Here is an 18654-nt window from a genome sequence, read left to right on the forward strand (position 1 = left end):
ACTACACTTATGTCTCTGAGTGGCTATGAGGGATTATAATTGACGAGAATATTCAGACTATATTTAGACAGTGTTTTTGGCTGGTCATTGCTGCACATCTTAGCTATGCTGTGGACATCAGATGGCACATGTTACAGTGTTACAACCAAAGCAGGGTTGGTCATCTTAGCAACTCAGTCTCAACCGCCCTATATTTATTCTGGGCTGAAGATGGCACGTTGAGATGGTAAGGATATTGATCCAGCTTCTCCTTCTGGGTCATGTTGGCCACACATTCCTTCAAGGTGCGGATTCCACGGACCCAGCACTGAGCTTCATCTGCACTGGGGCACAGCAGGTCCAGGCTCTTCCTGGGTCCTCGAAACACCACTGTGAAGCACTGATTTTCTGGCACTGATCCATACAGTGTCCGGAGGGCTTCTGACTGACAGCCCTCCCGCACACATTCCACCTCTGTCACTGAGACTGGGAGGACAGAGGGGAGATATGGTAGTGAAGGTTGGTATAAAAGTCAATAGGGACAAAAAAGCCAAAGAGTTGGTTGGTGACCAGAGCTCTAGTTGGACACCACAGTAGTCTTGAAAGCACATGGTGCTAAAGGAGAATTGAGAGCAACTGAAAGGTCAAGGTTCAAATGTTAAGTAGGCATAGTCATAAATTCTGCCTTGCACCCAGACATACCAATGCAATACTTTGGTACAAATATGGCTGTTGTAAAAATGACCTTTACAAGCATCAGTGTAGCAAATGTGCACAATGTACATGCGTCTGAATAGAATAAATTTAACCTGCAACTATGGTATTGGTTGGACACTGGAGCATATGCTACATCTTCAGTTAAATACCAACAGATGCTCTCTCTAAAGCCACTGAAAACATGATGCCATCTCATCGGCCGCTGTAAATGATCTTTGAGTCAGCAATATCCAATGATATGGGTAGACAGTGCCTCACATTTTGCTTTAAATAACTGCTCAGAGAAATCAACTCCACAGCACAAACCAAACACCCAATGCCCAGTACAGAGAAAGGGGTAAAATCCTTTCTTTTCACAGCAATATTGTTTAGTACAGGGGGTTGTCCATTTCTGCTCTAAGATCAGCTGTCCAGTGAGAAAAGCAATATATGACTGATAATGACAGTGCAATGTTTGCTCACATGGGCAATAAGCAGTGTCTGTCCAAACAATGGCTTCTTTCTCTTGCTAGACATTATAAAGGCCCCATCCACCTCTTCAGAAGTGCTGACGCATTCCTTCTCTGTGGTTACCCAATACCTATAACTACAAGCATGGAGTATTTGTAGTGTGTGTGTGTGTGTGTGTGTGTGTGTGTGTTGGGAGGGGGGGGGGGTCATGCCAGTGTGGTGTGAACTGGCATGCACACACCTACAGAGGGAAAAGGCTTCATGATGAGCGGCAGGAACCAGACCAGACTGACCCTGGAGGAGCAGGGTCAGAGGCATAAGTTCAAGCCTTTAAGCTGAGTACACACACACACACACACACACACACACACACACACACACACACACACACACACACACACACACACACACACACACACACACACACACACAAAAGAAGAAGTACACAGAAGAAAGCAATGCGTCAGTGAGCTTATACGTCAGTGTTTCTGTCTGCTCAGGTGGTCACCCTGCCCTTTGCCCTGTATATTGTCGTGATAGTTGAGTGCCAGAGAGAGAGTCTGGGTGTCGCAGATCATAACACCAACACACTGTCTATTTCTAGCATGACTGCAACAGAATCACATTTGCTGTCACCACCCATGGACTTCTTATGCTGTGCAAGGCTGTATGCAAGCTGCGAGAGCAACGCAATGTCAGTAAGAGGGAAATTACATGTATTCTATGATCAGGGAGAGAGACACTGATAAACATGACACAAACACAGCAAAAGTGGAAAAGGTAAAGGCCAGAGCAACAAAAAAAAGAAGGAGGATAATTAGAGCGAGAGAGAAAGAGTAAGGGGGCGAGGGAGAAAAGCTGATCATGTGAATGTCAGTTGCCCCTAAGACCTTTTCCTCTTCCCTCAAGTGTAAGTTCTCATTCCTACCTTAGCAATGAAATTTGAACAGAAGAATGAAACATTAAAATATGCTGAAATTCCAGACCTAATTTCATTAAAAAAATGAAAATGAATTCTCTCACATACACTACCGTTCAAAAGTTTGGGATCACCCAAACAATTTTGTGTTTTCCATGAAAAGTCACACTTATTCACCACCCTATGTTGTGAAATGAATAGAAAATAGAGTCAAGACATTGACAAGGTTAGAAATAATGATTTGTATTTGAAATAAGATTTTTTTTTTACATCAAACTTTGCTTTCGTCAAAGAATCCTCCATTTGCAGCAATTACAGCATTGCAGACCTTTGGCATTCTAGCTGTTAATTTGTTGAGGTAATCTGGAGAAATTGCACCCCACGCTTCCAGAAGCAGCTCCCACAAGTTGGATTGGTTGGATGGGCACTTCTTTGAGCAGATTGAGTTTCTGGAGCATCACATTTGTGGGGTCAATTAAACGCTCAAAATGGCCAGAAAAAGAGAACTTTCATCTGAAACTCGACAGTCTATTCTTGTTCTTAGAAATGAAGGCTATTCCATGCGAGAAATTGCTAAGAAATTGAAGATTTCCTACACCGGTGTGTACTACTCCCTTCAGAGGACAGCACAAACAGGCTCTAACAGGTACTATTTAATGAAGATGCCAGTTGGGGACCTGTGAGGCGTCTGTTTCTCAAACTAGAGACTCTAATGTACTTATCTTCTTGCTCAGTTGTGCAACGCGGCCTCCCACTTCTTTTTCTACTCTGGTTAGAGCCTGTTTGTGCTGTCCTCTGAAGGGAGTAGTACACACCGGTGTAGGAAATCTTCAATTTCTTAGCAATTTCTCGCATGGAATAGCCTTCATTTCTAAGAACAAGAATAGACTGTCGAGTTTCAGATGAAAGTTCTCTTTTTCTGGCCATTTTGAGCGTTTAATTGACCCCACAAATGTGATGCTCCAGAAACTCAATCTGCTCAAAGAAGTGCCCATCCAACCAATCCAACTTGTGGGAGCTGCTTCTGGAAGCGTGGGGTGCAATTTCTCCAGATTACCTCAACAAATTAACAGCTAGAATGCCAAAGGTCTGCAATGCTGTAATTGCTGCAAATGGAGGATTCTTTGACGAAAGCAAAGTTTGATGTAAAAAAATCTTATTTCAAATACAAATCATTATTTCTAACCTTGTCAATGTCTTGACTCTATTTTCTATTCATTTCACAACATATGGTGGTGAATAAGTGTGACTTTTCATGGAAAACACAAAATTGTTTGGGTGATCCCAAACTTTTGAACGGTAGTGTACTTAAATGCTCTTTACACCCACATATGTAATTTAACATTTTAAAAATTATTTATTATTAATATTATTATTCAATTATTTATTTAAATTTAATTGGGTATGTGTTTCTATGAACAAATTACAAAGCTAGTAAACTGAACATAGATGCCAGTTATGTACAGAAAACAGCCTGCTATTCAATAGATCAGTCAATTAAGCAAGCAGACACAGAGAAAAATAATGTTGAAAATATATTCCAGAACTATTTTCTACTGACAATGGAGTGGATGGGATGGTAGCTGTTGTAAAGAGCAAATGTGTTCCACTGCACACTTTATAAGATAACTACAGTCTTAAGAGATGGAAATGGTTGATCCGCTGTGGTGACCCCTAATGGGAGTATCCAAAAGAAAGAGAAAAAGCAAAAGCAAAAGCAGAAGAAACAGAAGCAGAAGAAAAAGAAGTGGAAGAAGCAGCAGAAGCAGAAGAAGAAGAAGAAGAAGAAGAACTACAATCTTTTCTCAGCTCAGGCACGGGTCTCTAAACCCAGCCCAGAAGCAGGTGGCAAAGCAAAGGAAATCAAATTCAAATATATAGCCTCACTGCTCATAACAAAATCTCTCCTCCCTTTCCTCTTCCTCTACCTGTATCTCTCCTTTACATCTTAGTTTGCTCTTACCAGCCAACACACTCTCTTTTCTCCCTGCAGCTTAGCTTGTCCCAGGAGTTAGAGGCTGTGGGCATACTTACATGTCTGTTGGGCTTTGGCCTTGCGGGAGCTCTTGGTGGACTCGCACCACACAGTGACCCCATCCTCCAATAACTTCAGGTTACGGCTCTTCTGCCATCTTGAAGAGCGCACCTTTACCATGCTGGAGCCCTGCATCATCACACGTATGTCCTCATTATCTTGAACCCCTGGAGCACCAAATAGAAATCAGCAGAAAATGGAAAATTAATGGATAACAACTTTGACTTTGTGTGAGTACGTCATGACTTAGACTGTATGTCATAATTAACAAAAGGAATCTGTACAATGTGTATTTCATTATATATTTCTGTTTTATCATAGTTCTAAATGATTTGATTGGGAGTTCCTAGAAAGTTCACATCATGTCCCCCTGCTGTAAATGAATGAATAAATAAATAAATAAATAAATAAATAAATAAAATGTATTAACATTTCTTTTCAGGCAGTCTCGTTCCTTGCCTTAATTTCACAATGAACATTATTAAGTAATTGACATGTCACTGAATACTAACTACTACTACTACTGCTACTACTACTACTGCTGCTGCTGCTTTCGGCTGCTTCCATAAGGGGTCGCCACAGCGGATCATCTGTTTCCATCTCTTCCTGTCCTCTGCATCTTCCTCTGTCACACCAGCCACCTGCATGTCCTCTCTCAGCACATCCATAAACCTCCTCTTTTGCCTTCCTCTTTTCCTCTTCCCTGGCAGCTCCATATTCAGCATCCTTCTCCCAATATACCCAGCATCTCTCCCACACATGTCCAAGCCATCTCAATCTTGCCACTCTTGCTTTGTCTCCAAACCGTCCAACCTGAGCTGTCCCTCTAATATACTAATTCCTAATCCTGTCCTTCTTTATCACTCCCAATGAAAATCTTAGTATCTTCAACTCTGCCACCCCCAGTTCCATCTCCTGTCTTTTCATCAGTGCCACTGTCTTCAAACCATATAACATAGCTGGTCTCACAACTATCTTGTAAACCTTCCCTTTTACTCTTGCTGGTACCTTTCTGTCACAAATCACTTCTTACTCTTCTCCACCCTGCCTGCACTCTACTTCACCTCTCTTCTGCATTCCGTTACTTTGAACAGTTGATCCCAAGTATTTAAACTCATATGCCTTTGCCACCTCTACTCCTTGCATCCTCACCATTCCGCTGTCCTCCCTCTCATTCATGCATATGTATTCTTACTCTTACTGACTTTCATTCCTCTTCTCTACAGTGCATACCTTCACCTCTTCAGGCTCTCCTCAACCTGCACCCTACGGTTGCTACAGATCACAATGTCATCCGCTAACATCATCGTTCCTAATCCTGTCCTTCTTTATCACTCACAATGAAAATCTTAGCATCTTCAACTCTGCCACCTCCAGCTCCGCCTCCTGTCTTTTCATCAGTGCCACTGTCTCCAACCCATATAACATAGCTGGTCTCACAACCATCTTGTAAACCTTCCCTTTAACTCTTGCTGGTACCCTTCTGTTGCAAATCACTCCTGACACTCTTCTCCACCCACTCCACCCTACCTGCACTCTCTTCTTCACCTCTCTTCTGCACTCCCTGTTACTTTGAACAGTTGACCCCAAGTATTTAAACTCATCCACCTTTGTCACCTCTACTCCTTGCATCCTCACCATTCTAATGTCCTCCCTCTCATTCATGCATATGTATTCCGTCTTACTCCTACTGACTTTCTTCCTCTTCTCTCCAGTGCATACCTCCACCTCTCCAGGCTCTCCTCAACTTGCACCCTAGTCTTGCTACAGATCACAATGTTATCCGTAAACATCATAGTCCACGGAGACTCCTGCCTGATATCCATCACTATTGCAAACAAGAAAGGGCTCAGAGCTGATCCTTTGATGTAATTCCACCTCCACCTTGAACCCACCTGTCATTCCAACCACATGCCTCATCGTCACACTGCCCTCATACATATCTTACACCACTCCTACATACTTCTCTGCAACTCCCGACTTCCTCATACAGTACCACACCTCCCGTCTCAGCCCCCTGTCATATGTTTTCTGTAAATCCACAAAGACACAACGTAATTCCTTCTGGCCTTCTGTATAGAAGAATTATTTGTTATCAAACACTGGGGATGCGCGCACCGCTTGGCTGCAGGAAGAACGTTACCGGACTGTTGATTACCGTCTCGGCTTGGTATGAAAATGGCTAGCGAACTTCCGATACATTACAACGGCTTGATTTTAGTTTCAAAATGTTTTCTGCCTACTACAACAGCTTGTCACCCAGTGATAAGACCAGTTATGCTACGAAATTAACCTTGGTGAATGGATACGTCTTGGAGACCCATATGCTTTAAGCTCAGGTCAGCACCACCGTACATCGTGTATGCACTGTAAGAGCCGAGACAGCTAAAACGAACTTAGTCAAACAGGTAATGCACTACGATGACAAAGACTTGTCCCGTGTAAATGCAATAGATTGGGAAAGAAAGAATGAGGACACTGTAGTGATATAATGCAATGTATATCCACTGGAACTACACTAGGTGTTATGTACTACCCGGATTGTTATTATGGTTACACCACTACCATGTATGGTTATTATGTCTGCCTACTGAGCCACGATTAAACCTGAGTTCTATAACCCGTTGTGGTCATTGATCCTCTACCAATACTACCCCAAGTATTACTTCATGGTGGCAGCGGTAAAGTACTCTCTATGAAGAATGAAGATAGACTGATAAAATTGTCCGTGGATAATTTCTGTCATCATTCAAGCAAGAGTGCGCCGGAGCTGAGCTAGCCGCAAAGCTAACTAGCTAGCTAGCAACAGGAGACGTCATGGCATCGCATCTACCGACGATGAATTGGTCAGACCCGGGCCTGGGTGAGGCAATTTCACTGTATAAAACAGAAAATGACTCTGTATTTAGAAGATGAAGAAATAAATGGCGCAGCTAAACAAGCTACGAAAATATGTCTTGGAATTGGAGATGAAGGATTAAAAAGACTGAACGCCAGTGGTCTCACCGATGACGAAAAGAAAAAGCCTGCCAAACTATGAGACTTCTTTGAAAAACAGCTAAAGTTGAATGTAAATTTCAGAATCCATAGACTGCAACTGATGCAACACAGACAGAAACCAGATGAGAATATTGATGATTTTGTGACCAGAGCCAGAACACTAGCACAGAAATGTCAGTTTTCAGACGAAGAGCTTAACGAGCATATGATTGAGCTCATTATTGCGAGCACTCCCCATGATGCTCTGAGGAATGATCTATACGGCAAACCAAAAGGATACTCCTTAGCAGAGGTTCTGGCCGAGGGACGAAAATATGAAGCCCTGACAGCAGGCAATGAACAGTTAGGCAAACTTAGCCTGTCACACAATGAGAGAATCCATGCTGTGGACAGGGACCGCATATGTCGTAACTGTGGGAGAAGCCACAAACCACGTCGATGTCCTGCATATGATGATGAATGCAATATGTGTGGTGCAAAAGGTCACTGGGAGCGGTGCTGCAGGAAGGCCAAACAAGAGTGCCAGGAACACTCCAGCCAGAGCAGAAGCGGGGGAAGTAAGTCCCACACACCACAAGACAAACAGCACAAGCGCAAAACCTATAAAGACAAAAAGCAACAGAGCAGGACTCGCATACATGCTGTAGAGAGTAGCAGTGAAACGGACAGTGAGAACGAAAGTACCTACCAGAAACAGTTCCACTCCATAACTATCAGTGAAAAGTGCATGCATAGCATAGACAGCAAGCCGACAAGAGAGGAGGCGTACACAGTCCTGAAGGTGACACCACCTGACCTACCTGGTCGTAGATACACACTACGTCTGAAGATAGACACAGGTGCGTCAGGCAACACACTCCCATTACGTACCTTCAAGCAGATGTACGGTGTAAATGCATGCACCCAGAAACGACTGAAAAAAACCAACAGGAGGCTATCTGCATACAATGGTCACGCCATCCCCTGCCTAGGCACCATTGACATTCTATGCCAGTACAAAGAATCCAAATGGATTAATGCAAAGTTCTACGTTGTAGACGTACCAGGGCCAGCCATAGTTGGGCTGCCAAACATGTGAACTGTTAAACCTAGTGACTGTCAATGTAGATGCAGTGACCGAGAAAGGAAATGCAAACCAGGAAAAAGTCAACACAAGACAGACAAAACCCAAAATGACCATATCTAATAGCGCAGACCTAAAGAGAGCATACCCAGACCAGTTTGACAAAATTGGCAATTTCAGTGGAAAGGCCAAGCTCTTCCTGAAAAAGGATGCTGAACCATTCATAGACCCACCACGTAAGTGCAGCATCCACATCAAAGACAAACTGAAAGATGAACTGAATAACCTAGTCGAACAAGATGTGTTAAGAAAAGTAGAACAGCACACAGACTGGTGCTCGAGTCTGGCATACAGCACAAAGAAAGACAGTTTCCTTCGTATATGCTTAGACCCCTAAAAGCTTAATGCCAGCCTTAGGAGATGCCCACACAAGAGTCCTACTGTGGAGGAACTGAACCCGAAGTTTGCAAATGCAAAAATATTCAGTAAACTTGACGCAAAAGCTGGATATTGGTCTCAGTGTCTCTCAACATCTCTTCCAGGCAAAGATGGACCAAATCCTGGAGTGGCTCGACAGTGTCGTCAGCATAGCCGATGATATCGCAGTCTACGGAGCGAACGAAGAGGAGCATGACAGGAACCTGACCAACCTGATGGAGAGATCAGCCAAGACAGGTATTGTGTTCAACAGTGACAAGTGCACAATCAAACAGACAAGCATCTCATTCTTTGGCAACCTGTACACAGACAAAGGCATCAAACCTGACCCAGCCAAAATCAGGGACATCCAGAAAATGCCGACACCCCGGAACAAAGATGAACTGAGCAGATTCTTGGGGATGCTGACCTACCTGTCACCCTACATCCCAAAGTTCGCAGACAAAGCACACACACTGAGGGTGCTGCTGAAAAGTGACGTGCCTTGGACATGGGACACTGACCACTAAAAGAGCTTTGAGGATCTGAACTGAGTTATCACCGAACATGACTGCCTGAAGTACTATGATCCAAGCACACCTCTGACACTTGAGGTCGATGCATCACAGAAAGGACTGGGCGTGGCATTAGTGCAGAACAACAGACCCATAGCTTTTGGCTCAAAGACACTGGACGACTGCCAATCCAGGTACAGCAACATAGAGCGAGAAATGCTGGCCATAGTCTATGGAATGCAGCGATACCATACCTACCTGTATGGGAAGTCATTCATTGTAGTTACAGACCACAAACCCCTCGTTACCATATGCACAAAGCCACTGCATGCCGCCCTGCCACGGCTTCAGCGAATGCTGATAAAAACACAAGAATACAACTACGAGGTCACGTATCGACCAGGAAACCAGATGGTCCTGGCAGACACACTCAGCCGACTACCCAACCCTGAGAACAACAGCAACATCGAGCTAGACGAGCGCATTGGTGGAATAGAGGCAGAAGTCGAGGATCCAGAGATGCTCACTGTTGCATAATAAACTTCTCTCCCGAGAAACAGGATGCACTCTGAACGGAAACCACCAGCGACCCCAGACTCAATGCACTGAAAGAGATGATCCACCAGGGATGGCCAGACAACATCAAAGATCTACCAAGACAACTACGTGAGTACTGGTCATTCAGAGATGAGCTCGCAGTTGAAGCAGGAGACATATTCAAAGGCAGACCGGTGCTCATCCCAGACTCCATGACTGATTCTATACTCGAACAGCTGCATGTAGGACACCAGGGCATCGAAAAGACACGGCGACTGGCGAGAGAAAGTGTCTACTGGATCAGCATGAATGATGACATCAAAAGAGTCTGCAGGTCATGTAGCGTATGCGTGGAACATCAGGATGCAAATCCAGAGCAACCTCTCAACCCACACAACACACTGTCAAAACCATGGCAATCCCTAGCTTCTGATCTATTCGAGATCGATGGACATCAGTATTTACTGATTGTGGACAGATATTCTAAGTTCCCTCTAGTGGATGAAATGCCCATGCCTGTGTCCAGCCGGGCAGTAGCACAAAAAATGGAAATGTACATGTCTCTTTTTGGAAGGCCTGACAAGATACTTACAGATAATGGACCCCAGTACACAGGGCACGCGTTCCAGAAATGCACGGCTGACTGGGGAATCAGGCACGTGACAAGCTCATCCCACTATCCAGAAAGCAATGGATTCATTGAGAGGCATGTGCGACACATCAAATCCATTGTGAAGAAAACCATGAGACAAGGAGGTAATATACAAGTGGTCTTACTACAGGTCAGAGCAACACCCATCGACAGTAAACTACCATCACCAGCAGAACTGATCTTCGGAAGGCCAGTCACCACCCTGCTGACGAATCGAGGGGACCCAGGCAAGGAGGAAAACCGACTCACCTGGAGCAGAGAACAGCAGACATGAAGTAACATCATGACCGCAGCAGCGGCAGAGAACTACCTCCACTCGGTCCCGGACAGCACATATCTGTCCTAAACAAGGAAAAAGGGACGTGGTATCCAGCCACTGTCATACGAAAGTGCAATGAGCCAAGGAGCTACATTGTGCAAACATCAAATGGGAACAAACTCAGACGTGGCAGGAGCCACCTGCGGGAAATTCACCACCCCCATGCACTGAGGAGCGCAAGAACCCGCTTCACAGAACCTCAACAGGACACTCATGCAGCTGGAACTTCTTCCAGCCAGTATGCACAAGATATGGAAGAGCTGTTTCCAAACCAGATCACTACAAGGACTATGAGTACAGACAATCACACAAAAAGGAGGGCTCTGAATATGTTTATTGTTTTGTGAGATGGACAATTTTGAGTTGTGTTGTTTAAAAAAAGAAAAAGAGAAGGCAACCTCTGTGTAATGACTGTACAATGCTGATCAATGATTGTACCACATTGGAATTGTGTGATATGTTGGTTTATATAATCGAATGTTCTTGAGTATTTTGATACTGAAAAAATTGAAAACTAAACAGGGGGGATGTAGTGATATAATGCTATGTATATCCACTGGAACTACACTAGGTGTTATGTACTACCCGGACTGTTATTATAGTTACACTACTACCATGTATGGTTATTACGTCTGCCTACTGAGCCACAATTAAATCTGAGTTCTATAACCCGGTGTGGTCATTGATCCTCTACCAATACTACCCCAAGTATTACTTCAGACACAGCCAGAAAATGATACAGAGCAATAATGAAACCACAACATCAAAACTTCGACATGAAACTCTGCAGTTTTGTTGTGCATCCAGACAAACCACATCTTGGGGCATCACCAGATGGAATGGCAAACTGTACCTGCTATGGGAGAGGAACTGTGGAGATTAAGTGCCCATAAAAATACCGTGATGGTCTGACAGGAAGCAGTGAGGACACTGTTTTGCTTAGACAAATCACTACACCTCAAGAAGAACTATGAATACTACCACCAAGTTCAGCTTCATGTTTGTATGTGACGTCCAGTACTGCGACTTTGTGGTTTGGACAGAGCAGGATGTAATTATCACTCGCTTAGCCAGAGATGAAAAAATGCTGCAAACAGTCTTGCCTGTTGATGAACAGTTCTTCAAACAAAGTGTTTTGCCTGAGCTCTTAACCCCCAGCATGGACCCAAACATACAAGCACCTACAGTCTGCTCCCACTGTGAAAGGCCAGAGTTCAGAAAGTGTGCAAAGTGCAAGAACCATTTTCACTACGAAAAATCAAAAGAAGGATTGTGGATTGGTATTGTGAACACTGCAAAAAAAATGAAGTCAAAAAGATGTACTGTGAAACAAATCATTTAATGCAGTAATAAATTGGCACTGCCTGTAGTTGTATCTTACATTAAAACAATTGAATGTTGAATTAATCTCAATAAAAAAAAAATTTTTTTACAATAAGTGTGCATCTTGTAAAAAAACAAAAAAAATACCTCTTGTCACTGCTGCTGTACCTGCACATAAACGTAGGACTAATAAAAACCTTGAAATTTATCTTTGACTCTACATGCTGGAAAATGTAGATTATAATTTCATGGATCCTTTATCAAAACATTGACAAGTTATTTTCTAGGGACTATATATTTACAGAGGTTTGTTAATGCTGCATACACAATCACCATGTCATCTAAGAGTGTGTGAATGGAACTGTTATTCCATTACCTGTACAGTTGTCAGAATTTTGAAATTCTTCCATCTACCTATTGCTCTTTCAATGTGTATTCTCATGTTAGACAAACGCCTTGATGTTTCCACTTCTTGAGCAGAGAGCTGCTTTTTACCTTTCGTAAAGTGAGGGATTCTAAGGGTGGTACTGCGTACGGCAAGCTCATCTCTGATGGTAAAAACACGATCTGCTAGTACCTCATCATTTACTTCTAGGTCATAAAATCCAGACTCAGTTCTAAGTTGTTTATCAGAAATATGCCCACCCCAACCTACGGACAGAAAAGTAATGGCTACTGCAGGTGACAAGCCAACCAAATACTTAACTGTGTTGTGGCTCTTATAATTCAAATATGTTTGGGCTCTGGAGGTTAGATCCGTGAGTCTGTTAATAAAAATGTCAGTGCAGTCAATAATGCATCTGCAATGTGCGTATTTAGCTTTAAAACATTTTGGCATATTCCCTAATATTGCATGCTTGCTTGGCCACTTGATGAGAGGTTTCAAAACCTGAGACATAACAGGGAGCCAACTTCTCATAATCTTAGAGATGTCACATTTGGTAACATTAAATCTGAATGCAATATCCTTGTTGTTGAGCCCTCATCGGAGTTTCACCAGGATAGCCAATAGATGGTCCTCCAGGGTCAGAGAGCCACGCACAACCTCTACACTGTCTTTTACCGTTTGGAGCAACCACTCAAAAATGACACTGGTCAGACCTGTGAAAAACTGAACCTGTGCTGCTTTGCATTTGATAGAGCTAAAGGAAAACTGTGTGTCCCTGAGTGTTGCTTTTTTTTAACAATATATTTATTGGTTTTCAGTTTGCAAATCACATCAAATTTTACATCAACAGTACAGAACACAGCAAACATTTTTCACCCTGTTCTCCCTCCCATAACCCAATCCCTAACAACTTAAGTACAAAAAAGAAAGTCATATAAAATAAACAAAAGTAACGAGAAGATGAAAAAAAGGAAAAAGAAAAAAAACATTAAAAAGAAAGAAGATTTAAAGGCTGTTTTTCTGGTCAATGTACACGATCATATACAGTGGCTTGCAAAAGTATTCATACCCCTTGAACTTTTCCACATTTTGTCATGTTACGACCACAGACATAAATATTTTTTATTGGAATTTTATGTGAAAGACCAACACAAAGTGGCACACAATTGTGAAGTACAAAGAAAATTATACATGATTTTATCTTTTTTTTTACAAATAAAAAACTTTAAAGTGCGGTGTGCAAAAGTATTCAGCCCCCTTTTCTCTGAGTGCAACCAGTTGCCTGATGATTGCTGAATGATCGAATGTTGACCTAATGACTAAATAGAGTCAACCTGTGTGTAATCTAATCTCAGTACAAATACAGCTGTTCTGTGACGGCCTCAGAGATTTGTTAAGAGAATATTGGGGAGCAAACAGCATCATGAAGTCCAAGGAACACACCAGACATGTCAAGGATAAAGTTGTGGAGAAGTTTAAAGCAGGGTTAGGCTATAAAATGATTTCCCACACTTTGAACATCTCACGGAGCACTGTTCAATCCATCATCTGGAAATGGAAAGAGTATGGCACAACTGCAAACCTACCAAGACAAGGCCGTCCACCTAAACTTATAGGCCGAACAAGGAGAGAACTGATCAGAGATGCAGCCAAGAGGCCGGTGGTGACTCTGGACGAACTGCAGAGATCCACAGCTCAGGTGGGGGAATCTGTCCACAGGACAACTATTGGTCATGCACTGCACAAATCTGGCCTTTATGGAAGAGTGGCAAGAAGAAAGCCATTGTTAAAAGAAAACCATAAGAAGTCCCGTTTGCAGTTTGCCAGAAGCCATGTGGGGGACACAGCAAACATGTGGAAGAAGATGCTCTGGTCAGATGAGACCAAAATTAAACTTTTTGGCCTAAATGTAAAACGCTATGTGTGGCGGAAAACTAACACTGCACATCACTCTGAACACACCATCATCCCCACTGTCAAACATGGTGGTGGCAGCATCATGCTCTGGGGGTGCTTCTCTTCAGCAGGGACAGGGAAGACGGTCAGAGTTGATGGGAAGATTGATGGGGCCAAATACAGGGCAATCTTGGAAGAAACCTGTTGGAGTCTGCAAAAGACGAGACTGGGGCGGAGGTTCACCTTCCAACAGGACAACGACCCTAAACATAAAGCTAGGGCTACAATGGAATGGTTTAAAACAAAACATATTCATGTGTTAGAATGGCCCAGTCAAAGTCCAGACCTAAATCCAATTGAGAATCTGTGGCAAGATCTCAAAAATGCCATTCACAAACACTCTCCATCTAATCTGACTGAGCTTGAGCTGTTTTGCAAAGAAGAATGGGCAAAAATTTCAGTCTCTAGGTGTGTAAAGCTGGTAGAGACATACCCCAAAAGACTTGCAGCTGTAATTGCAGAAAAAGGCGGTTCCACAAAGTACTGACTCAGGGGGGCTGAATACTTTGGCACACCGCAATTTTCAGTTTTTTATTTGTAAAAAAAATTAAAATCATGTATAATTTTCTTTGTACTTCACAATTGTGTGCCACTTTGTGTTGGTCTTTCACATAAAATTCCAATAAAATATAGTTATGTTTGTGGTCGAAACATGACAAAATGTGGAAAAGTTCAAGGGGTATGAATACTTTTGCAAGCCACTGTAAATCTACCCTACTCCCCCAGTTCTTGCTGAAGCAAGTTGCCAACATTAACATTATACCTTAAGAAGTACACAAAGGGTGTCCAGATATCATCAAAAACATTTTGTTTACATCTAACAATATACGTTATCTTTTCCATTGACATGTTTGACGCCATTTCTTTGATCCACATTCCAATTCTTGGTCCATCAACATTTTTCCAATTAAGAGCAATTATACGTTTAGCTTGTAATATACACATGTCTATAAACCTGAACTCTCTGCTTTGTAAATGTGGGTTGGTAGGATATATACCAAGAATAAAAAGCTTGAGATCCAATGGTAATTTCTTTGATAAAATTTGATAGATCATATCAATAACATCTTGCCAAAAGGTTTTCAGTTTCACACATTCCCATATACAATGATATAGTGTTCCTCTTGTGTCTGTACACTTGATACCAGTATCAGGAATGTTATCATTAAACTTATGTATTTTAACCGGAGTTATATATGTCCGCATCAGCCATTTATACTGGATAAGTTTCAAGCTACTGCTGATTGTCTGCCTCTGTGCCTCCTTACATGCCTCACTCCAGTCTTCTAAAGATATTTCCTCCCCTATATCTTCCTCCCATAATCTCAGCTTTGATTCAGATGAATCATCAGATCCAGACACAAACAAATCATACAGAGTTGAAATTAAACCTTTATCATAACAACGTCTAGTGACTGCTACCTCTAATGTAGAAATGCCAGGTTTATCTAATGAATGATTTTGAGATGAGGATATAAAGCTCCTAAATTGAAGTTATTTGAAAAAATGATTCTTTGGAATGTCATATTTGGTCGATATTTCTGCAAATGACATAAATACTTCCTTTTCACTGTACATGTCTTGCACTTTCCTTAACCCTTTTTCAACCCACATTCGAAATCATGTATCACTGTTCCCTGGTTTAAAATTGGCATTACCCCAAATAGGACTGAAGCATGACCAGGAAGAGTTTATATTCAAATATTTACAAGTGTCAAACCAAACATCAAGCATATTCAATATAATAGGGTTCTCTGTATTTTTCCCCAGGTATTTACGATCTGCTGAATACAAATATAAGTGCAATGGTAATCTTGGTGTAACAGATGAGGATTCCAAATCCAACCAAGCAGGGAGGGTTCCGGATGAAAAATAAAACATAATGGACCACAATTGAGCTGCCCAGTAATACCATTAGATGTTTGGGCATTTAAGGCCTCTTTGGTCATATGGTAGATACAGTAAAGATAAACGTAATCTGGGACACTTATTTTGCCAAATAAAGTTGGTAAACAATTTATTGATTCTAGTAAACAAAGATGAGGGAGGGGGCAGGGGGATATTCTGGAACAAATAAAGAAATTTAAGGAGTATGTTCATTTTTAGAATATTTATCCTGCCAATCATTGAAATAGGTAAAGATGTCCAACGTTCTATTGATGAGATACTAGCTTCCAGAATTGGGTCATAATTTTTCTGAGCAATCCTATTCACCTCAGGGACAATTTTTATTCCCAAATATGTGAAATTATCCATTGAATTGAAAGTAGAAGCATTTACATGGCTATTTTCCCTCCCTGATTCATTAAGTAGAATTATAGATGATTTTGAATGATTAACTTTATATCCAGATATTTTTCCAAATGTTTCAATAAGACCTAGGAGTACGGGGATAGAGCTATGTAGATTTTTTTAGGAGCAAAATTACATCATCAGCAAAGAGCACTATTTTATGTTTTAAATGACCTTCTCGAATTCCATAAATGTCACTGTGCATCCTCACCGCTATGGCAAATGGCTCTATCGCAAGGATAAAAAGCAATGGTGATAAAGGACTCCCTTGCGGGCAACTTCTAGAGATGGTAAAAGGTTTAGAAATCATACTATTAGTCAGGACTTCCACAGGAATCCCAGTACAGAGCACTCTCACCCATTTACAAAATGTATCTCCAAAGCCAAAGCGGGAGAGCACCTCGAACAAATAAGGCCATTCAACACGGTCAAAGGCCTTCTCGGCATGAAGTGAGAGTAAGGCAGTGTCTGTCACCTCTTTCTGGCTGTGTAAAATATTGAGCACTCGTCTAACATTATGAAAGCACTGTCTACCTTGGATAAATCCGTTTTGGTCTTGCCCCACCACCTGAGTAGTCCATGGGCCAGAGCCCAAAATTTCCTATTTCGGTACACTCAAGGTGGCAAAACTTACTTATAATTTTTGAAAGGATCCATGTCTGTAGATGATATTTTGGTATGATAACCATTCCTGAGTGGCAGCTGTATCACAGTTATCAGCTCATGTAGTTAACCACCCGCTAAACTAAATTGCATTTTAGACACTGGTGCATATCCTGGTTTAGCCTCATGGTCAGGACATTTTTCAATGTTCTATAATATTGTCTTTGGTATCATTTTAAAGGGGACCTTCTTAGCTTTCATTCAAGCCCTGTTGTGGATATTTCTCACAAATATAGAGGTCACTTGAGCTCTTCAACCCGTCAATAACACACATCTTTCTGCAATGTTCGCCTAAACTATATACTTTCTTTTAGCCCTGTGGCATCTAGGAATATCAGGGACACAAAACACAAAAACTGGAATACTCACAGGACTGTAAAGATTCAGGAAATGTATAATATACCCATACTATTTCATTGTGTGAGGTGATTGTGAACCTTAAATTAGAAGGGCATTATTACTAAGAAACTAACTAGACCAAAGCCAGTTAGTCCATGGGTCAGACCAGATATCGATATCACCCAAGGTGACACAACTTCACTGGTGCCATTTTATTTGGTACACTAACAGAAGTAAAATAATACATGATAACCTTTCCAAATGAGCAGCTATTTCATTTTTCTTTCAGGAAACCTGTTTCTGTGCCTCTCACGATTGTGTATTTGCCCAGATTTTTACAAACATAGCATTTCAACACCCCTGGTACTGATTAGCCTAGCTTAAACTCTGGGACAGTTCTTAGTTGGCCAACAACCAAGGATAACCAGTACTGTGTACTTCCATTCATTGTGCTAAGCTAGGCTAACGTGCAGCCAGATAGCTTTCTACTAAACACATATAGAGGAAACTGGTATCTATCTTCTTGTCTCACTCTGGAGAAGATTGTAAGCTAATTTCCCATAATGTTAGCATGTTCTTTTAATGTATATGTTAATATGATTAGTTAAAGTGGCTACGAGGAACTTTCATCTTGTGTTGATTTTAGCGGCCTCATGTGGACAAAATACAGCTGTTGCATAGCAACTAGGTAATGTATCTATTTGTGGCTATGTAAGATAAATAATGGTAATATGACGCTGGTGAAGCAAAGTAAACTTTGTTTTAGTAGTGTTCATACACCTAAGTTACATGTATTTGTTTGTATGTGGCAGGTGAAAACTAACTGAATATGGCCACTGGTGAACAAGCAAGTTTTTACCCAATACCAAAGCACCCACGGGTGGAGTGCATTATCCACTGTTCTGATGATACAGATAAGCTGGTTTCACTACAAAGTGTCGACTCATGGAGAACTCTGCTCAGGGCAGCTCAGATACGAAATCATGCACCAGTTTTGAAACTGGCAAAAGACATTCCTGAGGGACAGATTCCAGCAATCTACTACCACAGAAAGTGTCGCAGTATCTTCACTATGAAGCAAATTCTTGAT

At 41.9% G+C, this 18654-nt stretch overlaps 1 protein-coding gene across 1 annotated transcript in view; it reads right to left on the bottom strand.

Moving 5' to 3' along the window:
* plcd3a (phospholipase C, delta 3a) overlaps window positions 1-18654 on the bottom strand; it is a 91377-nt gene that overhangs the window by 59756 nt on the left and 12967 nt on the right. Inside the window, exons 5-6 of the mRNA XM_056288414.1 lie at window positions 4100-4267; window positions 237-465 (exon numbers count right to left, since the gene is read on the bottom strand). Coding sequence (XP_056144389.1) covers window positions 237-465; window positions 4100-4267 — 397 coding nt within the window. The remainder of the gene's footprint in view (window positions 1-236; window positions 466-4099; window positions 4268-18654) is intronic.

Source organism: Lampris incognitus, chromosome 10 (genome assembly GCF_029633865.1).
Source record: "Lampris incognitus isolate fLamInc1 chromosome 10, fLamInc1.hap2, whole genome shotgun sequence".
In the NCBI taxonomy this organism is placed as follows: domain Eukaryota; kingdom Metazoa; phylum Chordata; class Actinopteri; order Lampriformes; family Lampridae; genus Lampris; species Lampris incognitus.